The sequence below is a fragment of the Castor canadensis genome, chromosome 4, assembly GCF_047511655.1.
Source record: "Castor canadensis chromosome 4, mCasCan1.hap1v2, whole genome shotgun sequence".
Taxonomy (NCBI): domain Eukaryota; kingdom Metazoa; phylum Chordata; class Mammalia; order Rodentia; family Castoridae; genus Castor; species Castor canadensis.
In genome coordinates, this window is record NC_133389.1 from 124,976,108 (window position 1) to 124,998,732 (window position 22,625).

The following is a 22,625-nucleotide window of genomic DNA, read 5'->3' on the forward strand; positions in this document are numbered from 1 at the left end:
CATTAATTCTTTGTATGGTTTTTTTGGTTTCTATTTCGTTGATTTCAGCTCTTATTTTTATTATTTCTCTCCTTCTATTTGTTTTGGGATTTGCTTGTTCTTGTTTTTCTAGGAGTTTGAGATGTATCATTAGGTCATTGATTTGGGATCTTTCAATCTTTTTAATATATGCACTCATGGCTATAAACTTTCCTCTCAAGACTGCCTTAGCTGTGTCCCATAGGTTCCGGTAGGTTGTGTTTTCATTTTCATTGACTTCTAGGAACTTTTTAATTTCCTCTTTTATTGCATCGATGATCCATTCTTCATTAAGTAATGAGTTATTTAGTTTCCAGCTGTTTGCATGTTTTTTGTCTTTACTTTTGTTGTTGAGTTCTACTTTTACTGCATTGTGGTCAGATAGTATGCACGGTATTATTTCTATTTTCTTATATTTGCTGAGGCTTGCTTTGTGCCCTAGGATATGATCTATTTTGGAGAAGGTTCCATGGGCTGCTGAGAAGAATGTATATTGTGTAGAGGTTGGATGAAATGTTCTATAGACATCTACTAGGTCCACTTGATCTATTGCATATTTTAGATCTTGGATTTCTTTATTGAGTTTTTGTTTGGATGACCTATCTATTGATGATAATGGAGTGTTAAAGTCTCCCACAACCACAGTGTTGGCGTTTATATATGCTTTTAGGTCTTTTAGGGTATGTTTGATGAAATTGGGTGCGTTGACATTGGGTGCGTACAGATTGATGATTATTATTTCCTTTTGGTCTATTTCCCCTTTTATTAGTATGGAATGTCCTTCTTTGTCTCGTTTGATCAATGTAGGTTTGAAGTCTACTTTGTCAGAGATAAGTATTGCTACTCCTGCTTGTTTTCGGGGGCCATTGGCTTGGTAAATCTTCTTCCAGCCTTTCATCCTAAGCATATGCTTATTTCTGTCGGTGAGATGAGTCTCCTGTAAGCAACAAATTGTTGGATCTTCTTTTTTAATCCATTTTGTCAAACGGTGTCTTTTGATGGGTGAATTAAGTCCATTGACATTAAGTGTTAGTACTGATAGGTATGTGGTGATTCCTGCCATTTAGTTATCTTAGTTGTTTGAAGGTTTGATTGTGTGTACCTAACTTGATGTTACTCTCTACTGTCTTGCTTTTTCTTATCCTGTGGTTTGGTGCTGCCTGCCTTTTCATGGTTAAGTTGGGTGTCACTTTCTGTGTGCAGGATCCCTTGCAGAATCTTTTGTAATGGTGGCTTTGTGGTCACATATTGTTTTAGTTTCTGCTTATCATGGAAGACTTTTATTGCTCCATCTATTTTGAATGATAGCTTTGCTGGGTAGAGTATCCTGGGGTTGAAGTTATTTTCATTCAGTGCCCGGAAGATCTCACCCCACGCTCTTCTTGCTTTTAATGTTTCTGTTGAGAAGTCTGCTGTGATTTTGATGGGTTTACCTTTGTATGTTACTTGTTTTTTCTCTCTTGCAGCCTTCAATATTCTTTCCTTAGTTTCTGAACTTGTTGTTTTAATGATGATATGTCGTGGAGTAGTTCTATTTTGATCTGGTCTGTTTGGTGTCCTGGAGGCCTCTTGCATCTGTATGGGAATATCTTTCTCTAGATTTGGGAAATTTTCCATTATTATTTTGTTGAATATATTACGCATTCCCTTCGCTTGCACCTCTTCTCCTTCTTCGATGCCCATGATTCTCAAGTTTGGTCTTTTGATGGAGTCGGTGAGTTCTTGCATTTTCTTTTCACAGGTCTTGAGTTGTTTAATTAATAGTTCTTCGGTTTTTCCTTTAATTACCATTTCATCTTCAAGTTCTGAGATTCTGTCTTCTGTTTGTTCTATTCTGCTGGATTGGCTTTCCGTTTTGTTTTGCAGTTCTGTTTCGTTCTTTTTTCTGAGGTTTTCCATATCCTGGCTGTTTTCTTCTTTATTGTTGTCTATTTTTGTCCTGAGTTCATTTATCCATTTATTCATTGTGTTCTCTCTTTCACTTTGGTGTTTATACAGTGCTTCTATGGTTTCCTTTATTTCTTCTTTTGCTTTTTCAAATTCTCTATTTTTATTGTCTTGGAATTTCTTGAGTGTCTCCTGTACATTTTGGTTGACCCTATCCAGTATCATCTCTATAAAATTCTCATTGAGTACTTGTAGTATGTCTTCTTTTAAATTATTCTTGTAGGCTTCATTGGGTCCTTTGGCATAGTTTATCTTCATTTTGTTGGAGTCTGGCTCTGAGTTTCTGTTCTCTTCATTCCCCTCTGGTTCCTGTACTAATTTTTTGCTGTGGGGAAACTGGTTTCCTTGTTTTTTCTGTCTTCCTGTCATTGTCCTTGGTGTTGTTACTGTCCCTGTACTGTGTGTAATTAAGTATTTTCTAGCTTGTAATAATAACAATGGTAATATTGAGAACGGAAGAGTGAGCTGAGATGGAAAGCAAGAAGTTAAAGAAAAGGGGAAAACAAATATACAGACAAGAGGGAGAAAGCAGAACAAGGTATCAGACAAGAGAGTTTCAAAGGTATAAACAGGGAGTGTTAGTGTACTAATCGACAGTAAGCTGAACAGACAATAGAGAGACAGAGAGAGGATTGAAAATCAAAGATAAAAAAAATAAAAAATAAGTATATGAAAGTAATATCTATTTATAAAAATGAATTAAAATAAAATGGAAAATAGGAAATTAAAAAAAAAAAACCAAAAAACTTCCAAGTTTATATGCAATGCAATTTCAGTCTTAATAATTTGGATGTCCGTCTTAATCTCCAGTCCTGGAGTTGGTGCCTCAGATGTTGTTCTGTAGTTGTCTCATCAAAGGGGATGCATAAAGTAGAACAAAACTACACTCACACACACACAGAAGAAAAAATAAAAAAAAAAAGCCCCACCAAGTGTCCCCAGTTCAAATGCAATAGTTTCAGTAAGTTTTTCGGCTTGCAGGTGTAATTCGGTTGTTCTCTCATCAAAGGTAGGGAGAAAAAGAAGAAAAAGCGTCTGAAGGCAGTTCTGAGAGTGGTATCTGCAACTGTGGCTTGCCTGCCTGCTGCTCTCAGCCTGTAGCTGGCGGCGTTATTTATGCAGATCTCTGGGGTGAGCTTAGCACTCACCTGGTCCCACAGGCTTTGTTTGCTCAGAGTTCTGTGCGGGGGAGGGGGGCCTCTGCTACAGGCTTTTCCCTTTCCAAGCACTGGGAAAGGTGACACTGCCCCGCGTTGTCAGGCCTGCGTGTTTATTTACAGTTCACGTGGGAAGTGGGTCTTCCCTCCTCTCACAAGCGTCCCTGCTCCTGGTTACTGGCGCGCCCCGCTCCCTCCAGAGCCTCTCCGGCCCGCCCGGCTCGTTTATTTACAGTCCCGGGAAGGATTCCCTTCCCCAATCTTCAGCGTTCAGGGCGCCCCACCCTCTTTCCAGCGTGTCTTAACTGTTCTTATTGCTTAGTACTCAGTTTCTCTTTTTTTCCCGGGTGGAGGTCAGTCTGTCCAGGGGGCTATGCTGCTCTGGCCCAGGCTTGTCTGTGGGGGAACCGCGGTACCGCGAAGCTCACCTGGTCCGCGTCTTCCCAAGCCGTATGGGCGCCGGCCACTGGCGGCCCCGGGGGCCTCCTCGGTTCTCCGTTTAACGTGAAGTGGAGATTCTCTGCGCCGGCTGGAGATGTGGAGGAGTCAAAGTTATGCCTTTTCTCGGTGATTATGCCTGCAAAGTGTGTCTCCAGCGTCTCTCCAAGATTTCACTATAGGAGGGTCGCTTTCTGCTTCCTACCTCTAGCCGCCATCTTGGAATCTCTACGTTCTTATTTTAAAGAATGTTTCTAATATTTTATTATTGAGTACAGAAGCTTCACATTTCTTTTTATCTTGTTTTTAAAAAGTTCTCATTCTTCTTAAGTCATGGGTGGATGTAGTATCTTACTGAATTTTATTTTCTGTGTCTGTTGAGATAAATAGGGTTTCTCTTCTTTATATAGTTAATTACATCCCTAATTTTAAAATAGATGGATTAAAAACATATTTGTCTCAAGACTCCTTTTGCTTTCTGAAATATATGGATTCTTATCTCCTGTTGTTTTTTTGGTGCTCACTGACTTCTCAGAACAATGATTTCACAAGTTCTTGGCTTTTGTGTAGTGGAAGGAATGTTGGCTCCTAAGCTTCTTCCTTGCTCAGATTCAGAGAACAGGCAGTGTGCAAGAACACAGAAGACCCCAGTCTGAATCAGGTCATCTGTTTGGTAGCTGAACAAGTTATTTAACTTTCTGGATTTGGTTTTCTCACCCACAAATTAAGCCTTATGATCCTTCACACAATCATAAGAATGAGAGTCAAATAATGCTTTAAAAGGCTTAACACATTGTTATGATACAAGTTAGCTGTTGTCATTAAGAGTGTAAGGCTTGTGGGAGGCTCCTTTGTGACCTAAAAACAGTAATTTTTATTTCTACTGTAGATCATAGATACCCTGGTGGTTGGGAACATGCATTTTATGTTAATGAAAGTTTACTCTTGTGAGTTTTTCAGCATAGAGTTGAATACCTGGCAATATGCCAAATACCTTGCTAAGCATGGGATACCCACACACACACTGTTCACAAGACAAGCACAGGATCAAAGAGACATATTCTCTGCCCTTCTGAAGCTGGCCATTGCAGACAGTTAATTGAGTATTTGGTAGATAGGGTGGGTATGGAATTTTATAGAAGAGTCCTTGTATGATAGATACAGGAATTCATACTCATGAGCCTGGGCTTGAAAGCACAGTCTTCTAAGTGAATGAATAGCCTGTACCTGTTAGCTGTACCTGCAGATGAAGGAGGTCAGTCTGTCCAAGTGGGGTGTGGAACATGAATTGGAGGCTGGACAGGCATCAGTGTAGAGTCTAGCTTGAAGATGGTTAGGAAGGTTCAGAAGAGAAATGCTGTTGGCCTAGAGTGGTGGCAGTAACAATGAAGCAGAGCAGAGAGATTTTAAGGGGGGTAAAATTTAGAAGGTAGATGTGGAAAATAAATACTACAAAGAATAAGAGTCATTCATAGGCTTGCTTGAGCAGTGGGTGGATGAGAAGGGGACAGCTGGAGGGGAAGGGAAGGGTTTGATGAGGAGCAGCTGATCCTGAGAAGATACACAAAGAAGGTCTGAAAACGGCCCATGGGGGTTAGCGTTGGGAAGTCTGTGGTGACCCTGGAGAACAACTCCCTCAGAGGACAGAAGCCATATTGAAGAGTCTTTAGGAAGCAGGTTGCAGAGACAGCTGGAAAACTGGAGATGTGACACCAACTCCACAGTAATTGAAGAAAGGGAGGAATCATTGGTTTAGGACATTTTTTGCATTTGTTTGGTGGCAGGAAATTGAAGCTATTTTCTGAAGTTGCCTTTATTTTTTCAACAATTGGCTGTTAATATCAAGGAGGCACTCCAGGGAGCCAGAAATTTGAGATGGGGGAGAAGGCTTGTTGAGCAGTGCTAAATTGCTCATAACCATGAATTTATAGTGATTCACTATAAATTATTTACTCCAGCAGGACCTAGCAGGACAAGTGTAGTCAGGAGAATGGTGAACCAGAAGTGGTGTTGCCAGGAGGACATGATGAAATCTTAGCAGGGAGATGTAAGATACTGGCCAAAGACTCAAAGATCAATTTTGTTGCATGTTGTATGCTTAAAAAAAATTTTTTTTTAATGTGGGCATCTTATCATTGGTACTGGTTAATTTTTCTTACCCCGAAAGTAAGTGCCACTTTGTTCTTACATGTGAAGAACACAAACATGGAAGTCATCTGAACCAGAATTTCTAGGGTCCCTAGAGCAGCTGCATCAGCATCTCCAGGAAAATTAGAAATACAGTTTCTCCCCTTCCACCCCAGACATACTGACTCAGGAACTCTAGGGATGGCCCCCAAATAATGTCTTATGGCAAGCCTTCCAGGTGATTCAGATGCATGGTAAGGTTCAAGAACAAATGACCAAAAGAAAAACCTGTAAATGGCCACAAGGTTGGGCATTATATCAGTAACCTAAGGAAAATAAATGTGAGTTCCTGGAACACAGGGAGTGGGTAACATAGTCAGCCTCGGAATAGCTTCTGGGTCATAGCAAAGGTTTCAGAATGCATGCTGGACGAAAGAATGGGTGCACACGTGAAACTGCAGAAAGATGAGGAGAACAGAGGGGGAGAGTCCATTGAATTTGTAATTGACTTGATTACTCATCAAATCTACCTCTAACCCCACCATTTTTCTATCCCCTACCCCTCAAAGCAAACCATGCCTAATATAAAAGCTATTTAGGCAAAGATTTCCTGCTTTCATTAGTGACTTTTGCAGTAAAAGCTTTTGTTGTGTCTCAAAGTTTTTTTTTTTTTAATAATCTGTTTTATAAAGTTAGGCAAACCAGCACAGTAAAATATATTTACATCTTTAAAGACAGTAATAATTACCTGAAAAAAGCCCAAGTATTTAAGATAGGAACTGTAAAAGTAAGCTTTATCATCTACTTCTAATTATAAAAGTAATATACATTAAAGATTTATGAAATATAGAAAAATATAAAGAAAAAAACAAAAATCACTGATAATGCCAAATCTAGAGATATCATTATATTTTGATTCAACTCCTTTAGGCTTTTGTTATACTTATACACATATGGATATAGATATTTAGTTTTTGTGTGTGTGGTATTGAGGTTTGAACTCAGGGCCTCACACTTGCTCTACCACTTGAGCCACTACAGCCTAGATATTTAATTTTTAAATAGAACTAGGACGACACTATTTTTCACTTTCATCTCAGGTAGTAACTTTTCATGAGATTTTATTTTTCCCTGACTCCCATATGAACTCCCACTGTGGTAATGAAGGTGATGGCTCCTAAACAGTGGAGCACTCTGTTTATACATAGTTGGCACTTAATAAGTGTTCCGAGACTGTAGATAATGGAAGGTTCCACTGCCTTCTCTCTGGAGGATTTTCCAGGCTGCAGTTAATCTGCCGGTCTGGGATAATTTGAGCAAATCAAAACCAGTGGTCTTCAAACTTCAACATGTGTAAGAATGGCCTGGATATTCTGTTAAGTGCAGATTCCTAGGCCCTAATCCAGAAATTCTGACTTAGCATCTCCTTAAATATATAACTTAAGTGTTTCTGATGTGTGTCTTCTATAAATCACATTCACATTTAAAAAAAAAATTTTGGCAACACTGGGGTATGAACTCAGGGCCTTATCCTTGCTAGGCAGGTACTCTTACCATTTGAGTCACTATGCCACATTTTAGGAACCACTGACTTAGGGACAAAGGGTTTCACAGTTCTCAGTCCACTGGGTTGTAAGTTACTATCTGCACTTACTTTTTAACTAAGCCTAAGTTGATTAAAAAGGAAATAAAGAATGATTATTATGAATTATCACAAACTATAAGTTTGCATTATTCAAAATACTTTTTATCAAACTCAAATATTTCACAATGTTTTGCCTTTCCTTTTAAAAGGAATTTTCTTTTTTTGAAGAATTTCTTTAGCTGAGCACTGGTGGCTCATGCCTATAATCCTAGCTACTTGGGATGCTGAGATCAGGAGGATTATGGTTCGAAATCAACTTAGTCAAAAAGTTAATGGGACCCCATCTTGAAGGAAAAAAGCTGGGCATGGTGGCTTATTTCTGTCACCTCAGCACTGGTAGGAAGCTTAAAATAGGAGAGTTGTGGTCCAGCTGCCCCAGGCAAAAGGCAAGACCCTATCTTCAAAAAAAGGGCTGGAAGCATGGCTCAGTGATAGATACCTGCCTAGCAAGTGTGGGGCCCTGAGTTCAAACCCTCCTACAGCAAGAACAAAAAAACTTTTAATGGTGAAAGTAGTATTTAAATTGCTTAAAGATTCTGGAAGCAGATTTCTAACTTCCCACAATTTGAATCATTGAGCTACAGGATTCTACAAGAGACACACATGATAAATCATGAAGGAGTGAGAACAAAACAGCAAGGATTTTAGGAATAATAATGACCAGGATGACAAGCATAACAAGAACATGCCAAGAATCGGTGGCTCACACCTGTAATCCTAGCTACTCAGGAGGCAGAGAGCAGGAGGATCATGGTTCAAAACCAGCTCAGGCAAATAGCTCAGGAGACCCTATCTCAAAAAAACAAAACAAAACAAAAAAAACCCCATACAAAAAAGGGCTGGTGGAGTGGCTCAAGGCATAGTCCCTGAGTTCAAGCCCAGTACTGGAAAAAAAAAAAAAAAAAGAAAGAAAAAGAAAGTATAACAGAACATGAGAAATATTTATTTTTATGGATGAGTCACAGAAAATGTATATGGTGCCTTACTCACAGAAAACTATGCCAAATCCCTGATAGTTATTTAGCTGAGCCACATTTCCCTGTAGAAAGCATAACATGGACATCAGGAAGTTTGCCCTTCAATTAATAGAATCACTGAAGCTCACTGAAGGAGAGTTAGGTACATTTTGAACCACAAAAGGGGGACACTGAACCATTTCCACCGGATCCAGGCACTTGTGGACTAAGTGAGCAGTGCAGTATGCCCAGCAGCCTGTCAAAGACCTTTTTGATTACTTTTCATTCATTATGCTACATCTTACACACAAGCGGATTCAAAGTGTGTTGGGACCTTAGACCCCCCCTCCTGCCTCCAGTCTTCTGGTGCTTCCTCCTCTTAGTCCTTGGATCTCAATCAAGAAAGATGAGCGACTGTGTCAGTGCTTTTCTCCCCATCCCTCCCCCCTTCCTAGTTGTTTTGTTAAACTGGCAGATCCTACTTCACTTCTGGGGAAGGGAGATAGCCCTTTGAATTCAGTAATCTGACAGCCATTAAGTCATCTGTTTTCTTGAAGTAGGAGATTACTTACTGGGCAGGGGTGTGGGGATCAAAACAAAACCGAAGTGTAACCAACTTCAGCGGATGCTGGACTCTTGCTGTCTTCTCTGTAAGCAAGGAACCCATGGCATAACCTCTCTGCAGAATTCATTTCTTCCATGAAAAACACTATTGTCGGCTCCCTTCCACATAGCTTTTTAGGCTGACCTGATTGAATTATGTGTCTTAATGTGTTTGATTTTAGTGATTTAAAAAAACCTTCTACTTTTCTTCCTTCTTGGCAACTTTAGGAAACTGATAAAAAACAAATGAGTAAGTTCAAAAATATTCGCTGTAGCCTTATTAATGATAGGAGGAAAAAAAACTAGAAACAGAATGATCCATAAATAGAAAACTGAGGAAATAAATTGTTATATCCTTAATAGCTATTATTTAACTACAAGAAAGAATAAACTAGATGAATATGTGTTAAAATGAAACTGTTTCCCATTTCTAAGATACACTGGTAAGGGAAAAAACAAGATGCAGAAAAGTGAATAGTAAGGTCCACGTATCCATTTTAAAAATGTACATACTTATGACATACTTGCATCGGAAAGTTAATGGTGCTGGTGGAGTCTGTGATCAGAAGACTTCCAAATTCTTTGTATCCCACTGGGAAAAATCCATGGCAGGACATGTGGGTGTAAATGGAATTTATTAAAAGTTAGGGAAGGGAAATTCAAAGGGGAGCATGGTGGGCCCAGGTGGAAGCTGGAAGCCAAGGGAGCATATCTCTGCTCTTCAGGTGCTGTTAAAACCTACGACAACCTATGGCAAGGGGGGAACAAGGTGATTCCCACCCAATAATCAATGATTGGGGAGGGGCATGGGTGCTTCCTGACCAGGTGAGAGTGGTCCCTGAACCACAGCATGGTTAATCTAAGATGTAATCTTTTTTTCTATGAGCCCAGAACTTTCCCTACTTTAGCCTGCCTCAGGAATAGGAATTTTCTGGAAGGATCTATGAGGCCATTGTCATAGGAACTTCCTTTGCATATTGGAACGGGTGCTAGGGACATTTACCTTTTCTTTTGTACCCCTGGTTTCTCATGAAAGTTCTTCTTGTTTTTTACATACTGCTTTTACAATAATAATTTAACATTTGCAAAACTTAAATGATAACATTTGCACTTTTCGGTGCTTAGCTTCTCCTAGGGTTTTTCATCTTTCTGCTTCCTTGGGCACCGCTGTCTCTCCGAGCACTCGCCATGCCCGTGCATGTTTACTCTGGACTTCTCCTCTTCGGAACAGTGATTGCCACGGTCCTCATGGGAGTGACGGAGAAGCTATTTTTTGTCCTGTAAGTTGCATAGTCCTCTTTATCATAAACTGAAGCTATAAAATGTTAAATACTTATCCACTGGGAAAGTATACTATAAACGGGACAATTTTTAAGATTAAAAGTTTAAGTTTAAAACATTTATTTTGAAATAATTTAGAATTTCATACATGCATTATATTACTAAATGTTAATGAGTATACTAAATGCTTACAAGGGCCAGTATCATGAAATAACTGTTAAAAATTACACATGCCCGCTTATGCCAATAATCCTAGCTACTCAGGAGGCAGAAATTAGGAGGATTGTGGTTTGAGGCCAGCCTGGGAAAATAGTTCATGAGATCCTATCTCAAAAATACCCAACACAGAAAAGTGCTGGCAGAGTGGTTCAAGTGGTAGAGCACCTGCCTAGCAAGTGTGAGGCCCTGAGATCAAACCCCAATACTGCCAAAAAAAGAGAAGTTACACATTCCCTTTCAATCACTTTGATGTGTATGTTTTTATATTAACTGTAACTATAATGTAGGTATATTTTTGGGGTTTTTTCAATTTTTAAGTGATACAAGTGTTCCAGGTGTTATTTTATTTTCATTGTTCAAATTTTTAACAATTTTATAACCTTCTACTGTGTGAATTATAGCATAGTTTAAATATCTCCTTAATATCAAGCTATAAGGGGATTTACATTGAAGCATCTTAAGCAGATAAATTCAAAACTGTGATGCATGAGGCTATATTACCCTATTTGTAATTGGACACACTTCTTTTTTTTTATAGGAAAAATCCTTCATACCATTCATTCCCCCCAGAAGGTGTTTTCACAAATACCCTGGGCCTTCTGATTCTGGTGTTCGGGGGTCTGGTTTTTTGGATTGTCACCAGACCACAGTGGAAACGTCCCAAGGAACCAGAGTCTACGCTTCTTCAGTCAGAAGCGATGGAAGGGGCCATCGCCATAAGCTCTGGCAACAGCGGGGACAAATCAGATTCAGAGTTAAACAGTGAGGCAGCAGCCAGGAAAAGAAACTTCGGCCTTGATGAAGCTGGCCAGAGATCTACCATGTAAGACAGCCCAGAGACATCGCCATGTAACTCCATAGTTCAGCTTCTCCTAACCATAGGTGATCAAGCTACCTAGTATCAATGGTTCTTGTAATCATCAGGGAGGATTTCTTGAAAGTGTTTATATTGATGGAGGCCTATGAACTCACCTGACTTGGATATAAATGATAGCATACATAAATTGTATTTGTTACCCATTTCGTGTTGAGGACCAAAGCATTAGGCACAATGCTTTGCACAGAATAGAAGCACAAAGTGTGTCTGTCAGTTGGTTGACTTGATAAATGGGCAACCCCTGGTTTCTTGTCATGCAGTCTTTTCCTATTAATTCTGAGGGTCCAGAGTTAAAACTAGGTAGAACCAGTCCTAAAATTTAATAATCAGATCATAATACCTGGGACAAGGTTTAGACCATTGGTCCACACAGATATCATGGCTAGAGTACAGAGCAAAAACTGCAGGAAAATAACTAGTCTCCTTCTCCCCACCACGGCTCTCTGTCCCTCTCCAGCTGCTTTGGGTTCTGGTGGCCCCTGGACATGAGGGTTTGTAGTAGGGTATTTTGGAAAAGTCGCTGGGCCCCGAGCAGGAGAAGAGATCTTCTCTGGTTAGACTTGGAAGATTTTCTAAACCTCACTGTTGATCCCAACACTTCCATGGGTTGGTACACTTTCTGGTCCAGTTTCTGAAGCTCTTAGAGTGAAAATAAACTGCTCTGCAAACCTCAAGGAGCACTTTTTCCTGTTTCTGGTTTTATCTTGGAGAGTGCTTACATGGCACTGACTATGCACCAGACACTCTTCTGAGCACTGTACTGATACCAGGTCTCTTAATCCCCAGACAGACCTGGTAAAGCAGGCCTTGTTATTTTCTCCATTTTTGAGGCAAGAGGTCTAAAGCTCGCAGAGGTTAGTGACTTGCTTGGAGGTGACATGGCTAAAAGTGGCAGAACTGACATTCAAGCCCTGGCAGCCTGGCTACCTTGGTCCATGACCCTAGCCACTTCACTGAGCTACTCTTATTTTTTGTACTAACCCGTGCCATATGAACTCCTCCCACCCACTCCCCACCCCACCAAATAAACTGCATGCTGGAGTGGAGTAGAGAACAGTTGTTAAAAGATGCTTGTTTGCCTTTGGCTATCTTCCAGGGAGAACTCCCTCCCCCAGAGAGCCAAGGAAAAGGTGCCAGCCATGCTTGGACTTAGATCATGGGACATCTGTCACTGCCAATAAGCCATACTATGCCCTGCTGTCTTAAAAGTGTGCCTTGGTGACAGAAAGATTTGGGCAAGAACATCTATAGCTTTCAAGATTAGCTGATGAATTGCAATAGTGTTCTTTTGAGCTTTGAGTTCTTAGTGAGATGATAACTTTTCATGCAGAGAGACCTGTCTAGGCTGTAAGATGACAACAATTAAAATGTAGAGTAATTCTTATGCTGAAATGATGCTTTTTTTTTGGGTTTTGGTTGGTGTTTGGTTTCCCTACAATTTTAAATTGCAGTATCTTAGAAGAGCTTGACACAGTGGTGCGAGTCCACAGCTCTAGCTGTTCCAGAGGCTGAGGCGGGAGGATCGTCAGAGCTCAGTTCAGGACAAGCCTGGGAAACCTAGCGACAACTTGTCTCTCAAAAAAACCAAACTGAAAACCAACACTGAAGCATTTTTTTTTGGGGGGGGGAGTACTTTTTAAAATTCATTTATTCATATGTACATACATTGTTTGGGCCATTTCTCCCCCCTGCCCCCCCACCTCCCCCCCTCTTCCTTCCCCCCCAACCTCCCTTGCTTCCAGGCAGTATGGGTCCTTAAGTGGAGGGAGTAATTACATGGTCACACACAAACAGTTTGACAATGTTTTATTACATAAAGGTGCATCGAATGCCATGGTTATTTTGGGGTCTGGAAAGGAATAGAGAGTCCCAAGAACTGTGGCTGCCATTCCTTTCTCTGTAGGCCAAGAAAGCGACTATCTAATTATTTAGCACTAGAATAGCTCCGTTGCAAACTATTTGAGCACCCCTCATCTCAAGTGGGTTAATGTGAGGTAATCTTACACATATTATAGGAACTCCTTTTCTTTCTTTTTCAGCCTCTATGAAAAGGACACATAGTAAAATATATCTAGAAATCCTTTCTATTTGAGACTCTTTTTTAATCGACTTTTTATTCTAGTGATAATTACACCTTAATCTTTAAAAGATGATATTTCCTACCTAAGCATCTCCCCCAAAAATATCCCACTAAAAAGCCTATAAAGAATAGAGGAAAAGAAAGCCTTACAGATCAATTCCAAATAGTGATTGAAACCTCCCCAAATAATTATAGCTTGTATCATCTACAGAGATAATCTGGCTTGGCCTACCCCATAATCTAATTTCAGAAAAGAAAGCTTTATTTTAACACTCATCTAAGTCAACACCAAAGCCTTTTCTTTCAAAGGGTTTATTGAGAAACTCAAATGAATATACTTTATTGAATTAATGTCATCAAAAGTGTACAGCTTCCTGTGCTGGTGTCAAGCTGCATCCTCCCAAGCTCTTTCATTCCCTTCCTTGGGTGGTTTCGTTTAAGCCATGCAGTTTAAAAGCAGCATCTCAGACCTTACAAAGAAATGACAAGGAAGGCAATTGCGCTTTTTAAGAAACAATCTCAAGCAGTTTCTGTTTTCTAAAGGACAAAATAAACTGTATGTCTCCTTTTTAATTAGGCTCGTTGCCCTGCTGAGTTGGAAATTCCAGTGAGATACTGATTGACCACCACTGCCAAATGTAAAGCACAAAAGGGACTGGGGTGTGGCTCAAGTGGTAGAGGGCCTGCCTAGCAAGAGCCAGGGCCTGATTTCAACCCCCAGTACCATCAAAAACAAAAAAAAGGGACTAAAGCACAAAGGAAAAAGTAAAGCCTAATGCTAATTTTGGCAAAATGTGATGGAATTTTTATCTTGAAATGTCTTTTTTTTTCACTCCAACAGAAAACTGTAACTACTATTTCTTATGGCTATATATAGGAAAGTAGAGTAGAAAGAAAATTACTTTTTATTCTTTACAAAGTGCCTGGAAAAAAGATTTCTGTCTTTAAATTTGTCTTTTTAAAAAAATCTCAGCACGCTTATGGAAAAATATTAAATATCTTAAATATTTTATAACTTTGTAGGAAAAATATGCATTTATTTTCCTTGACTTTTTATATAGCAATAAAAAATATTTTGGAAGCACTTTGTGTGTTATCAATTTGTCCCAGACTAGAAGGCACAAGCATTATTCTGAAATTTTCTTTTCCATGTTGTTTTATTTGTTTTTCAACGGGGATACTTTTTAAAGTTCTTTTATTGAAAATGCTGTCAAGTTTTTCTATAAAGTGTGCTTTATTGAGTACCATACTTTTTACACTGTTAGAATTATCAGAGGACTGTCAAAACTCATGGGGCGCTGGGTATGGTAGCTCACAGATGTAATCTCATCTACTTGGGAGGTAGAAATGGGAGGATCTTGGTTTGAGGCCAGCTGGGCAAAAAAGTTAGCAAGACCCTATCCCAAAAAAGAAGCTGGCCTGGTGGTTCCCACCTGTAATCCTAACTAGTAGGAGACAGAGGTAGGAGGATTAAGGTTCAAGGCTGGCCCCAGACAAAAGCAAGACCCTATCTGAAAGCCTGAAACAAAAGGGGCTGGGGGTGTGGCTCATGTGGTAGAGTGCCTGCCTAACAAGTGCAAGGCCCTGATTTCAACCCCAGCACCAACCTCCTCTCCCCTTCCCCCCAAAAACCCAAACAGAACAACCTGTATAGTGTTCCCATCCATACAGGATATGGATTGGAGCCCACTCTGCAGGGCAGAAGGGTGCCCTAGATGTAGGCACCCTTCACAGATGGAGGTAGATGGAAAATCATGGAAGAACAGCCTGTTCAAAGTACTGGTTGTTGCAGAATTCTGTTTAGTGTAACTTGTCATTGGTACATAATTCACTGTGGTTGAACTGGTTTGGCTGTTTTCCCAAATCAAAAAAGAAGGATCATTAGCATCCAAAACTCATCCAATCTTAATACGATTACACATTTAAGCTTTTAAAAAAAAAAATCTGCTGGGAATGTTCATGGTTTTTTATGTGTTCCATAATGCAATAGGGTTGTAATATTATGTGTGGGTTGAATATTTAAGGTAGACCATAAGGAAGAAGAAAAAATAAGTTAGATCATATTTTGTCATGCATTTATCTGATGAATTTCAAGAGTACTGTGTTTCACTTCAGACTTCTCTTAATTGGCAATGACTTGTACCACTTTATAAGTAATAAATAATGTGGCTGGAGCACATTATCATATATTTTACATATATTATCTCATTTCGTTTGCAGTTGTGCTAGATGTGTCAGTCATGTCACCATGCCCTAACCCCTTAAGGCAGCTCTGTTTTACTGACGGTGTCATCTGCATCTTCTCAGCCACAGCTAACTGGACAGGGCAGAAGATGACATGCCACCCAAGTGCAGGCTCTGCAAAGCTGGCCAGCACACTAGAAAGTAGCCTGGCGTGAAAAGAGGGTGACCACTTTTTCTTTCTGTCTTCTATAAGAATTCGAACTGGGAGATACTTCAAGAACAAAATAATAAAAACTAAAGCTAAAAGAATGCTCAAAGAGCAGAGCTATGAAGTAAAGTCTAGACCAAGAGTCAAGAAACTTTGTGAAGAGCCAGGTAGTTTCTGTGAACTGCACAGTGTCTGTTACAGCTACTCAACTCTGCCATTGTAACCCAGCGGGGGCCACAGACAATGGTTAATGAATGAGTATGATTATGTTCCAATTAAACTTTATTTACAAGAGCAGGTGGCAGGCCACATTTGGCCCATAGACCAAGGTTTGCCAATCCCTGATCTAGACTATGAGGCAGTCCATGGTAGTCAATGGGCAGGCTACAATGATGAGAGAGCAAAAATTATGCCCTAGGGAGAAAACCCAATAGTTGAAAGGAAGACTTGGTAGTTGGTGACAGGAAACACAAATGGCCAATCACAGCGCAGCAGTCTTGGGGAAGGCTACCAGCTTGTGGCAATGGCAAATCTGGCTGAGACCTCCTCAGAGCTACTTGGGATCTGGTTCTAGTTCCCGTGGGGACTCCTCTTTGGGAATCATGGGAATCACTGTCTCTTTATAATGGTAAATAACTCAGTTATCTACCAGTAACCCAGCTTTAAAAACAAGATTCAGAGTTGTAAAGTGCTTACCCAAGTCAAATTGGTAAACAGCAATCAACGTCAGTTGGGTCTTCTGACTTAAATCCTCACTACTTCCTACTGTACCCCCAAACCAAGGCTAATGTGTTGAGGCTCAGAAAATGACACCCCAAAGGGAAGGCCTCAGAAGCAGACCTTCTGCCCTACTGTGTCTCAACCCTCATTCTTCCCCAAGGCAAGCCCTAGGAAACCAGAATTATTCTTCTCTAAGACAGGTCATAGAAACCAGAACGTCTTTCTTCCCAAAACAGCCATAAAACATAAAAAAATTAATGTTTCCCCACCTTTCTGGTAAGAGTTGGCCATAAAGAAACTCTCTGACCTACCTTGTTTTGATTGGTGATCATTAAGACTTCCATTCCAGAAAGGTTCTTGCTGAAAAGAAGGAACGCTGCATAGAGGCCTAAAAGGAGTCTGAGCAGACAGGCCATGCCAGGTTGGTCCCCACCCCAATTTATTTCTGTTAATTTAGACCCTTTTTGTCCAAGCATATTTCTACAAAGCTGTCTATGCATCATTGAATCTAAGCATAAAAATGGATATTTGCCCTGGGTCCTTAGGTCTTTGTTTCTGAAGGCTCCTGTGTTACCTAAAACTATACCCAAATGAATTTGTTATGCATTTCTCTTGTTCACCTGTCCTTGGTTATAGGGGTGCAGGCCATGATTGTTTATGATGGGCAGGAAAGGGATTTACTCCTTTCCCACTCTTTAAGTACACTTTGGAAGCTGCTATACAACAGACCTTTGTGACCTAGGAAAGCAAAGATTGCTTAAGATAATCATCGATTCATTTATGAAATTTAAACATCTTTAGTAAGGCACACAAATTTGTGCTTTGAATAGAAAATCTAGTACCAAATCTCCTCTGTGCTAATTGTAAAAGAAGGCCATATCAGTCCCTCTCCTCCAGGTGTGCACTTGCCCTTCCTCATACCAGGGGTGAAGACTTTCCTCTTCCCTTGAATCTGGGTTGGCCCTTTGGCTTCCTTTAATGAATGAAATGCAGAGTAAGTGACATTCTGAGAATCTGAGCCCAGGGTTCAGAGAACTCCAGCTTCTGATACTTTCTCTTGGAATCTAGCCAACTAGTCTTAGAGGACTAAAGGCCACCTGCAGAGAGGCCCCAGGGAATGAAAGATCACCTTGGATGTTCCAGCTCAGTTGCATGAGTGACTCCAAGTGAGGTCAGTGAAAGAACTGCCCCGTTGAGCTCCAGTCATCTCACAGACACAAGAAATAATTGTTATTTCAAGCTACTGTATGTTGGGGTGGTTTCCTATGGAACAATGGATAAATAATATACTATACTTATTTTTAAAATTCAGAGAAGTGTAGAATAAATCTAATTGATTTCTAGAGTATGTTCTTCAGGGTTTATTACATTTTCTTTAACGGTTTCTTTTTGTTAAATAAAGAAGTATGGAAGTGGGGCAAGCGCAGTAGCTCACTGCTATAATCCTAGCTACTCAGGAGTCAGAGATTAGGATGATCATGGTTGGAGGCCAACCTGGGCAAAAAGTCCGTGAGACACTATCACAATCAATAAACTGGGCATGGTGGGTCTTGGTTTTAATCCCAGGTATTCAGGTGTCAGTAGGAGGATAGCAATCCAGCCAGCCTGGGCAAAAACACATGAACCTATCCTAAAAATAGTTAAAGCAAAAAGGGCTGGTGGTGTGGCTCCCATCGTGGAGCACTTGCCTAGCAAGCACAAGGCTCTGAGTTCAAAGCCCAGTACTGCCAAAAGAGAAGAAGAAGGAGGAGTTTGGGAAACAAAAAAGTTAACAAGTTTCTCTAATATAATACTTTGTGGCTTTCCCCCAACATCTTATGAACATCTTCAATCACACAGCGAAGTGAAAAGAATTAGAGGGTAAGCATGCACACCCACCACCTAGAATCTGCGATTAATAATTTGGTTTATTTGCCTTATCACATTTCTGCTTATCTATCCATATGTCTGTTTATTCATCCAATATTCCATCTTAAATTTTTGAGACATTTCAAAATTTTATAAAATTGGTAAATTGTGAGAGGTAGCCATTCCTGGTTTGTTCACTATCACAGAGGGAAAGCAACATTTTATCATTCACTGTGTTATATATGATCTTTATCAGGTTATGAAAGAAAATGTAGAGAGCCTGAGATTAAAAGGAAATCTAGTACATTTACCCCATACTTTTCCTCTTGCCTCTGTTCTTTCTTACTTCCTCATTTCAAAGAGCCCTCTTTTGCTCATTTCCTTTCTGTTTGGAGATTTCTGAGTCATTCATTTAGGGTAGATCTACTGGCAACTAATTCTCCTAGTTTTCCTTTATCTGAGAATATCTTGATTTCTCCATTCTTGTTTTCAGTGAATATCGAATTATGGGCTGATAAGTTTTTTTCCTTTCAGTGCTTAAAAATGTTATGCCACACCCTTGTGGCCTTATGGTTTCTGATGAGAACTGCAGTCATTTTCATTGTTTTTCCTTATAAATAAGGTGTCTTTCTTGTTGATTTTAAAGTTTTTGTTTTGTTTTCAGAAGTTTAATTATACTTTGTCTTGGCACGGATTTCTTTGTCCATTATTAATGACATCTTTCCATTATTTTCCTGAGTGTAGTTATAACTGCTTCATAATCCTTGTCTACTAAAAGCAAAGTCTGGATCATTTTGAGATAGGTTACCATGGATGGCTTTTTCTCTTGATTGTGGGCTACATTTAGCTATTTCTTTGTATTTCAACCAATTTATATTGTATTTTGGACATAGCGAATAGTACCTTGAAAAGACTCTGGGTTCTGTTATATTCCTCTTAAAATTATTGACTGCTTGTTTCAATTGGCAGTTCCCTTGATGAGACGCAAACTATAAACTCTGTTTACCCTGCACAACAGCAGCTGAAATCTCTGGTCAATTCTTTTAGCTTTTGATGGGTTGACTGGAGTCTGCCTTACACATGTTATATCAGGGTGCAGCCAGAGATTTGAGCAGAGTTTATGTGCAGAATGTAGCACTTACCCTGCAATGGTTAATTGTAGTTGTCGCTTTAAATTGAGAGATACCTGGAAAGTCAGCAAAGCACATTTCTAAATGAGTCTCTGAGGATGTTTCCAGAAAGAATTCAATCAGCGAACTGAGTAGGGAAGACCCACCCTGAACGTGACTGGTGTCATCCAATAAGTTGGGTCTTTGGATGGAAGAGGAGAAAAGGAAGCTTGCTCATGTGCACATTTGACTCTTCTTGAGCAGGTATGGGTTTTGCTGCCACCATTGCCCTCAAATGTCAGACTCCAGATTCTTCAGCCTTTAAATGCAGACATGCACTGACAGCTCTCCAGGAAGCTTCCAGCCTTCAGCTCCTCTTGGGAGGCTTTGGCCTCTTGAACTGAGCTGGTTTGCCATTGTGGGACTCCCCAGCCTGTGGACATGTGACCCAGCCTCATAAATTCCCTTTAATAGCTCTGTATGCCCTCAACTGTAGTGTCCCCCTGAGAACCCTGGCTGATGTGTTCCCTCAGAGATTCTCTTTCCAAAATTCTCCCCTCACTTTCCAGCTGCTGTGATTACGTTGAATTTTATCCTTTGGTTCTTCAAGCCAGTAAAACAGATTTTCCAGGAAGTTTTAACCTCCCTGCCTGCTTTCTACTAATTTTCAATGTATTCTGGGATTTTGCTTGAGAAAGTCTCACTATGTAGCCTAACCTGTCCTTGAACTTTGATTCTCCTGCCTCAACCTCCCAAGTGTCAAGATTACAGGAGTGCACCCCCCCCGCCCGGCTCCAGAGAGTTTTTATAAATATACTTTATCCAGAATTTTTGGTTGTTATCTGTAGAAGAGATGGTCCAACAGAAACTATGCCTCCATCACCAGATGCCAGAATCTACAACACTTTTAAATGCTATTATTAATGGAATCACCAAGATGGGAAATACACAGTATTTATATTTATTTAAGCAGAGACACCCCTCAAACACACACACACACACACAGACACACACACACAACTTCAGAATGACAGCTTTGCTTTGGGAAAAGCTGGTAGAAGCACAGGCTGACTCAGGGTGCTCCTAAAATTTCTTGCCAGATTGCAGACCTTGCTTATTACACACTTAAATTTAATCTTCACCTAATTAAATGTATTAAAAATGCCTGTTTTAAATGCCCTGCAATTAAAGGTGAGAGTTTGACCTTCATTATAAGGCAGGGATAATAAGGGACTATTAAGTAACTTTAAGGTGTGTGAACCTCTATGTTTGTGACACTGGACAAGAGAAACATTCTGTATATAAGATTGTATTCTAGATGGTGGAGTGGCTCAAGCAGTAGAATGCCTGCCTAGCAACTGTGAGGCTCTGAGTTCAAACCTCATACTGAGAGAGAGAGAAAGAGAGAGAGAGACTGTATTCTAGTCAGGCAATGGTGGCTTATGCCTGTAATCACTGCCTAGCAACTGTGAGGCTCTAAGTTCAAACCTCATACTAAGAGAGAGAGAAAAAGAGAGAGAGACTGCATTCTAGTCAGGCAACGGTGGCTTATGCCTGTAATCCTAGTTACTCGGGAGGTAGAGATCAGGAGGATCGCAGTTCAGAGCCAGTCTGGGCAAATAGTTGGCGAGACCCTATCTTGAAAATACCCAACACTAAAAAGGGCTGGCAGAGTAGCTCATATGGTAAAGTGCCTGCCTAGCAAATATGAGGCCCTGAGTTTAAACCCCAGTACCTCAAAAAAAAAAAAAAAAAAAAAAAGAGATTGTATTCTGTCAGTTTGAGACTTCAACATGGTATTACAGACAAAACAGATTCATGCAAAAATAGATACATGAGGCAAAATATATCCCTCAGTAAAATCATTTTTGTCATGGACTCTGAGAAGGAATCTACTATTTGCCAGTTCAGTACTTGTCCAAAGTGAGCGATACGTATGCATTTTCTCAATTTTTTATTCTTAAATTTAAATTGTAGAACAATTGAATAATAGCATAGCAAACACACACACTGTCCAACAGATTCAACAATGATTTACATTTTCATCTGCCACACTTGATTTCTCTCTTTCTCTCCCTATCCACCACAGTTTTTATGGCAAGTTGCATTCATTATAAGACTTTATCCACAGCTGAGGGACTGGCTTAAGCAGAAGAACACCTGCCTCACAAATACAAGGCCCTGAGTTCAAATCCCAGTACTGAAAAAAAAAGAGAGAGACTTCAGCCTGCATCTCTTTCATAAATAAATCAGTTGCATTATGTCAGCTAATATCTTCTTGAGGAAAATATATAGAACTTGTGTTTAGGCTAAGTTTGTTTTCTTCTTTGCTGCAGAAATCATATCCACTTTTAGAGAAGAAGAGGGGGAAAAAGGAAGGAAAAACTTTTGTGAAGCTTGTTTAGTCTCTAAAGGATGTATGGTACCTACAGTACTAATGTATGTGACATTTTAGCATGCTATACTATATTGGTAAAGCACATTATCGTAAGTAATGGCTCCTATCAGGCTTAGGACAATTTCTGCTCTGAAATATTGGAATTTTGAAATCTCTTGTCTTCTAAGATGGCCAAAAGCTGGTAAAAGCAGCCAGTTTTCTCTGCCTTGCTGAGGTCAGCATCCCCTCTGACACTCAGCTCATCAGGTGTCAGCCAGGAAAAAGCCTCTGTGGTACCTGCATCTGCTTTGTCACTGCTCCCACCATCTCTTGGTCTGGGTGGCAGACCCAACACCTGCCTCCAGCCTGTCTTATAGGCTAGATTTATTATGGCTCATTGTTTCTCTCCCTCTGACTTCTACAAGTGTTGGGAACTTCGGATTTGTGTTCCCAAGCTTATGATAGGGCTACATACATGTGTTGATTGCTTATGAAAGACTAATTAACAATATAAGCAAACTACAATTGCCAGAGAAATGAGAAGTAGGTAGAAAAGAGAAACGAGAAGTAGGTAGAAGAGAGAAACTAGTGGGAGGCAGGGGAACCCATGGCAGGGGTTGTGGCCAGCAGGTAAGTTTGTGGAATTGGCCCCAGGCTGACTTGCATCTCTCTTCCTACATCATTGGTATCTTTCCTTCATCTCTTCACTCTCCTGTCTCTCAGAGGCCTAGCCCTACTATTTTTCCCGTTGTTTAACTTTTGTACTAAGAAAAACATTATAAGTACTTTAAACTGTGTGTTATCAGAAACCCATCTGCCTGGTTGACATCG

At 40.1% G+C, this 22,625-nt stretch overlaps 1 protein-coding gene across 2 annotated transcripts in view; it reads left to right on the plus strand.

Moving 5' to 3' along the window:
* The window catches only part of Cybrd1 (cytochrome b reductase 1), a 38,805-nt gene extending 24,373 nt beyond the window's left edge, over positions 1–14,432 (plus strand). For both annotated transcript variants that reach the window (XM_074071085.1, XM_020183082.2), the window contains 2 exons: positions 10,017–10,171; positions 10,930–14,432. In XM_074071085.1, the coding sequence (XP_073927186.1) occupies positions 10,017–10,171; positions 10,930–11,157 (383 nt within the window). In that variant the 3' untranslated portion in view covers positions 11,158–14,432. The remainder of the gene's footprint in view (positions 1–10,016; positions 10,172–10,929) is intronic.
* The last annotated feature ends 8,193 nt before the right edge of the window (positions 14,433–22,625 follow it).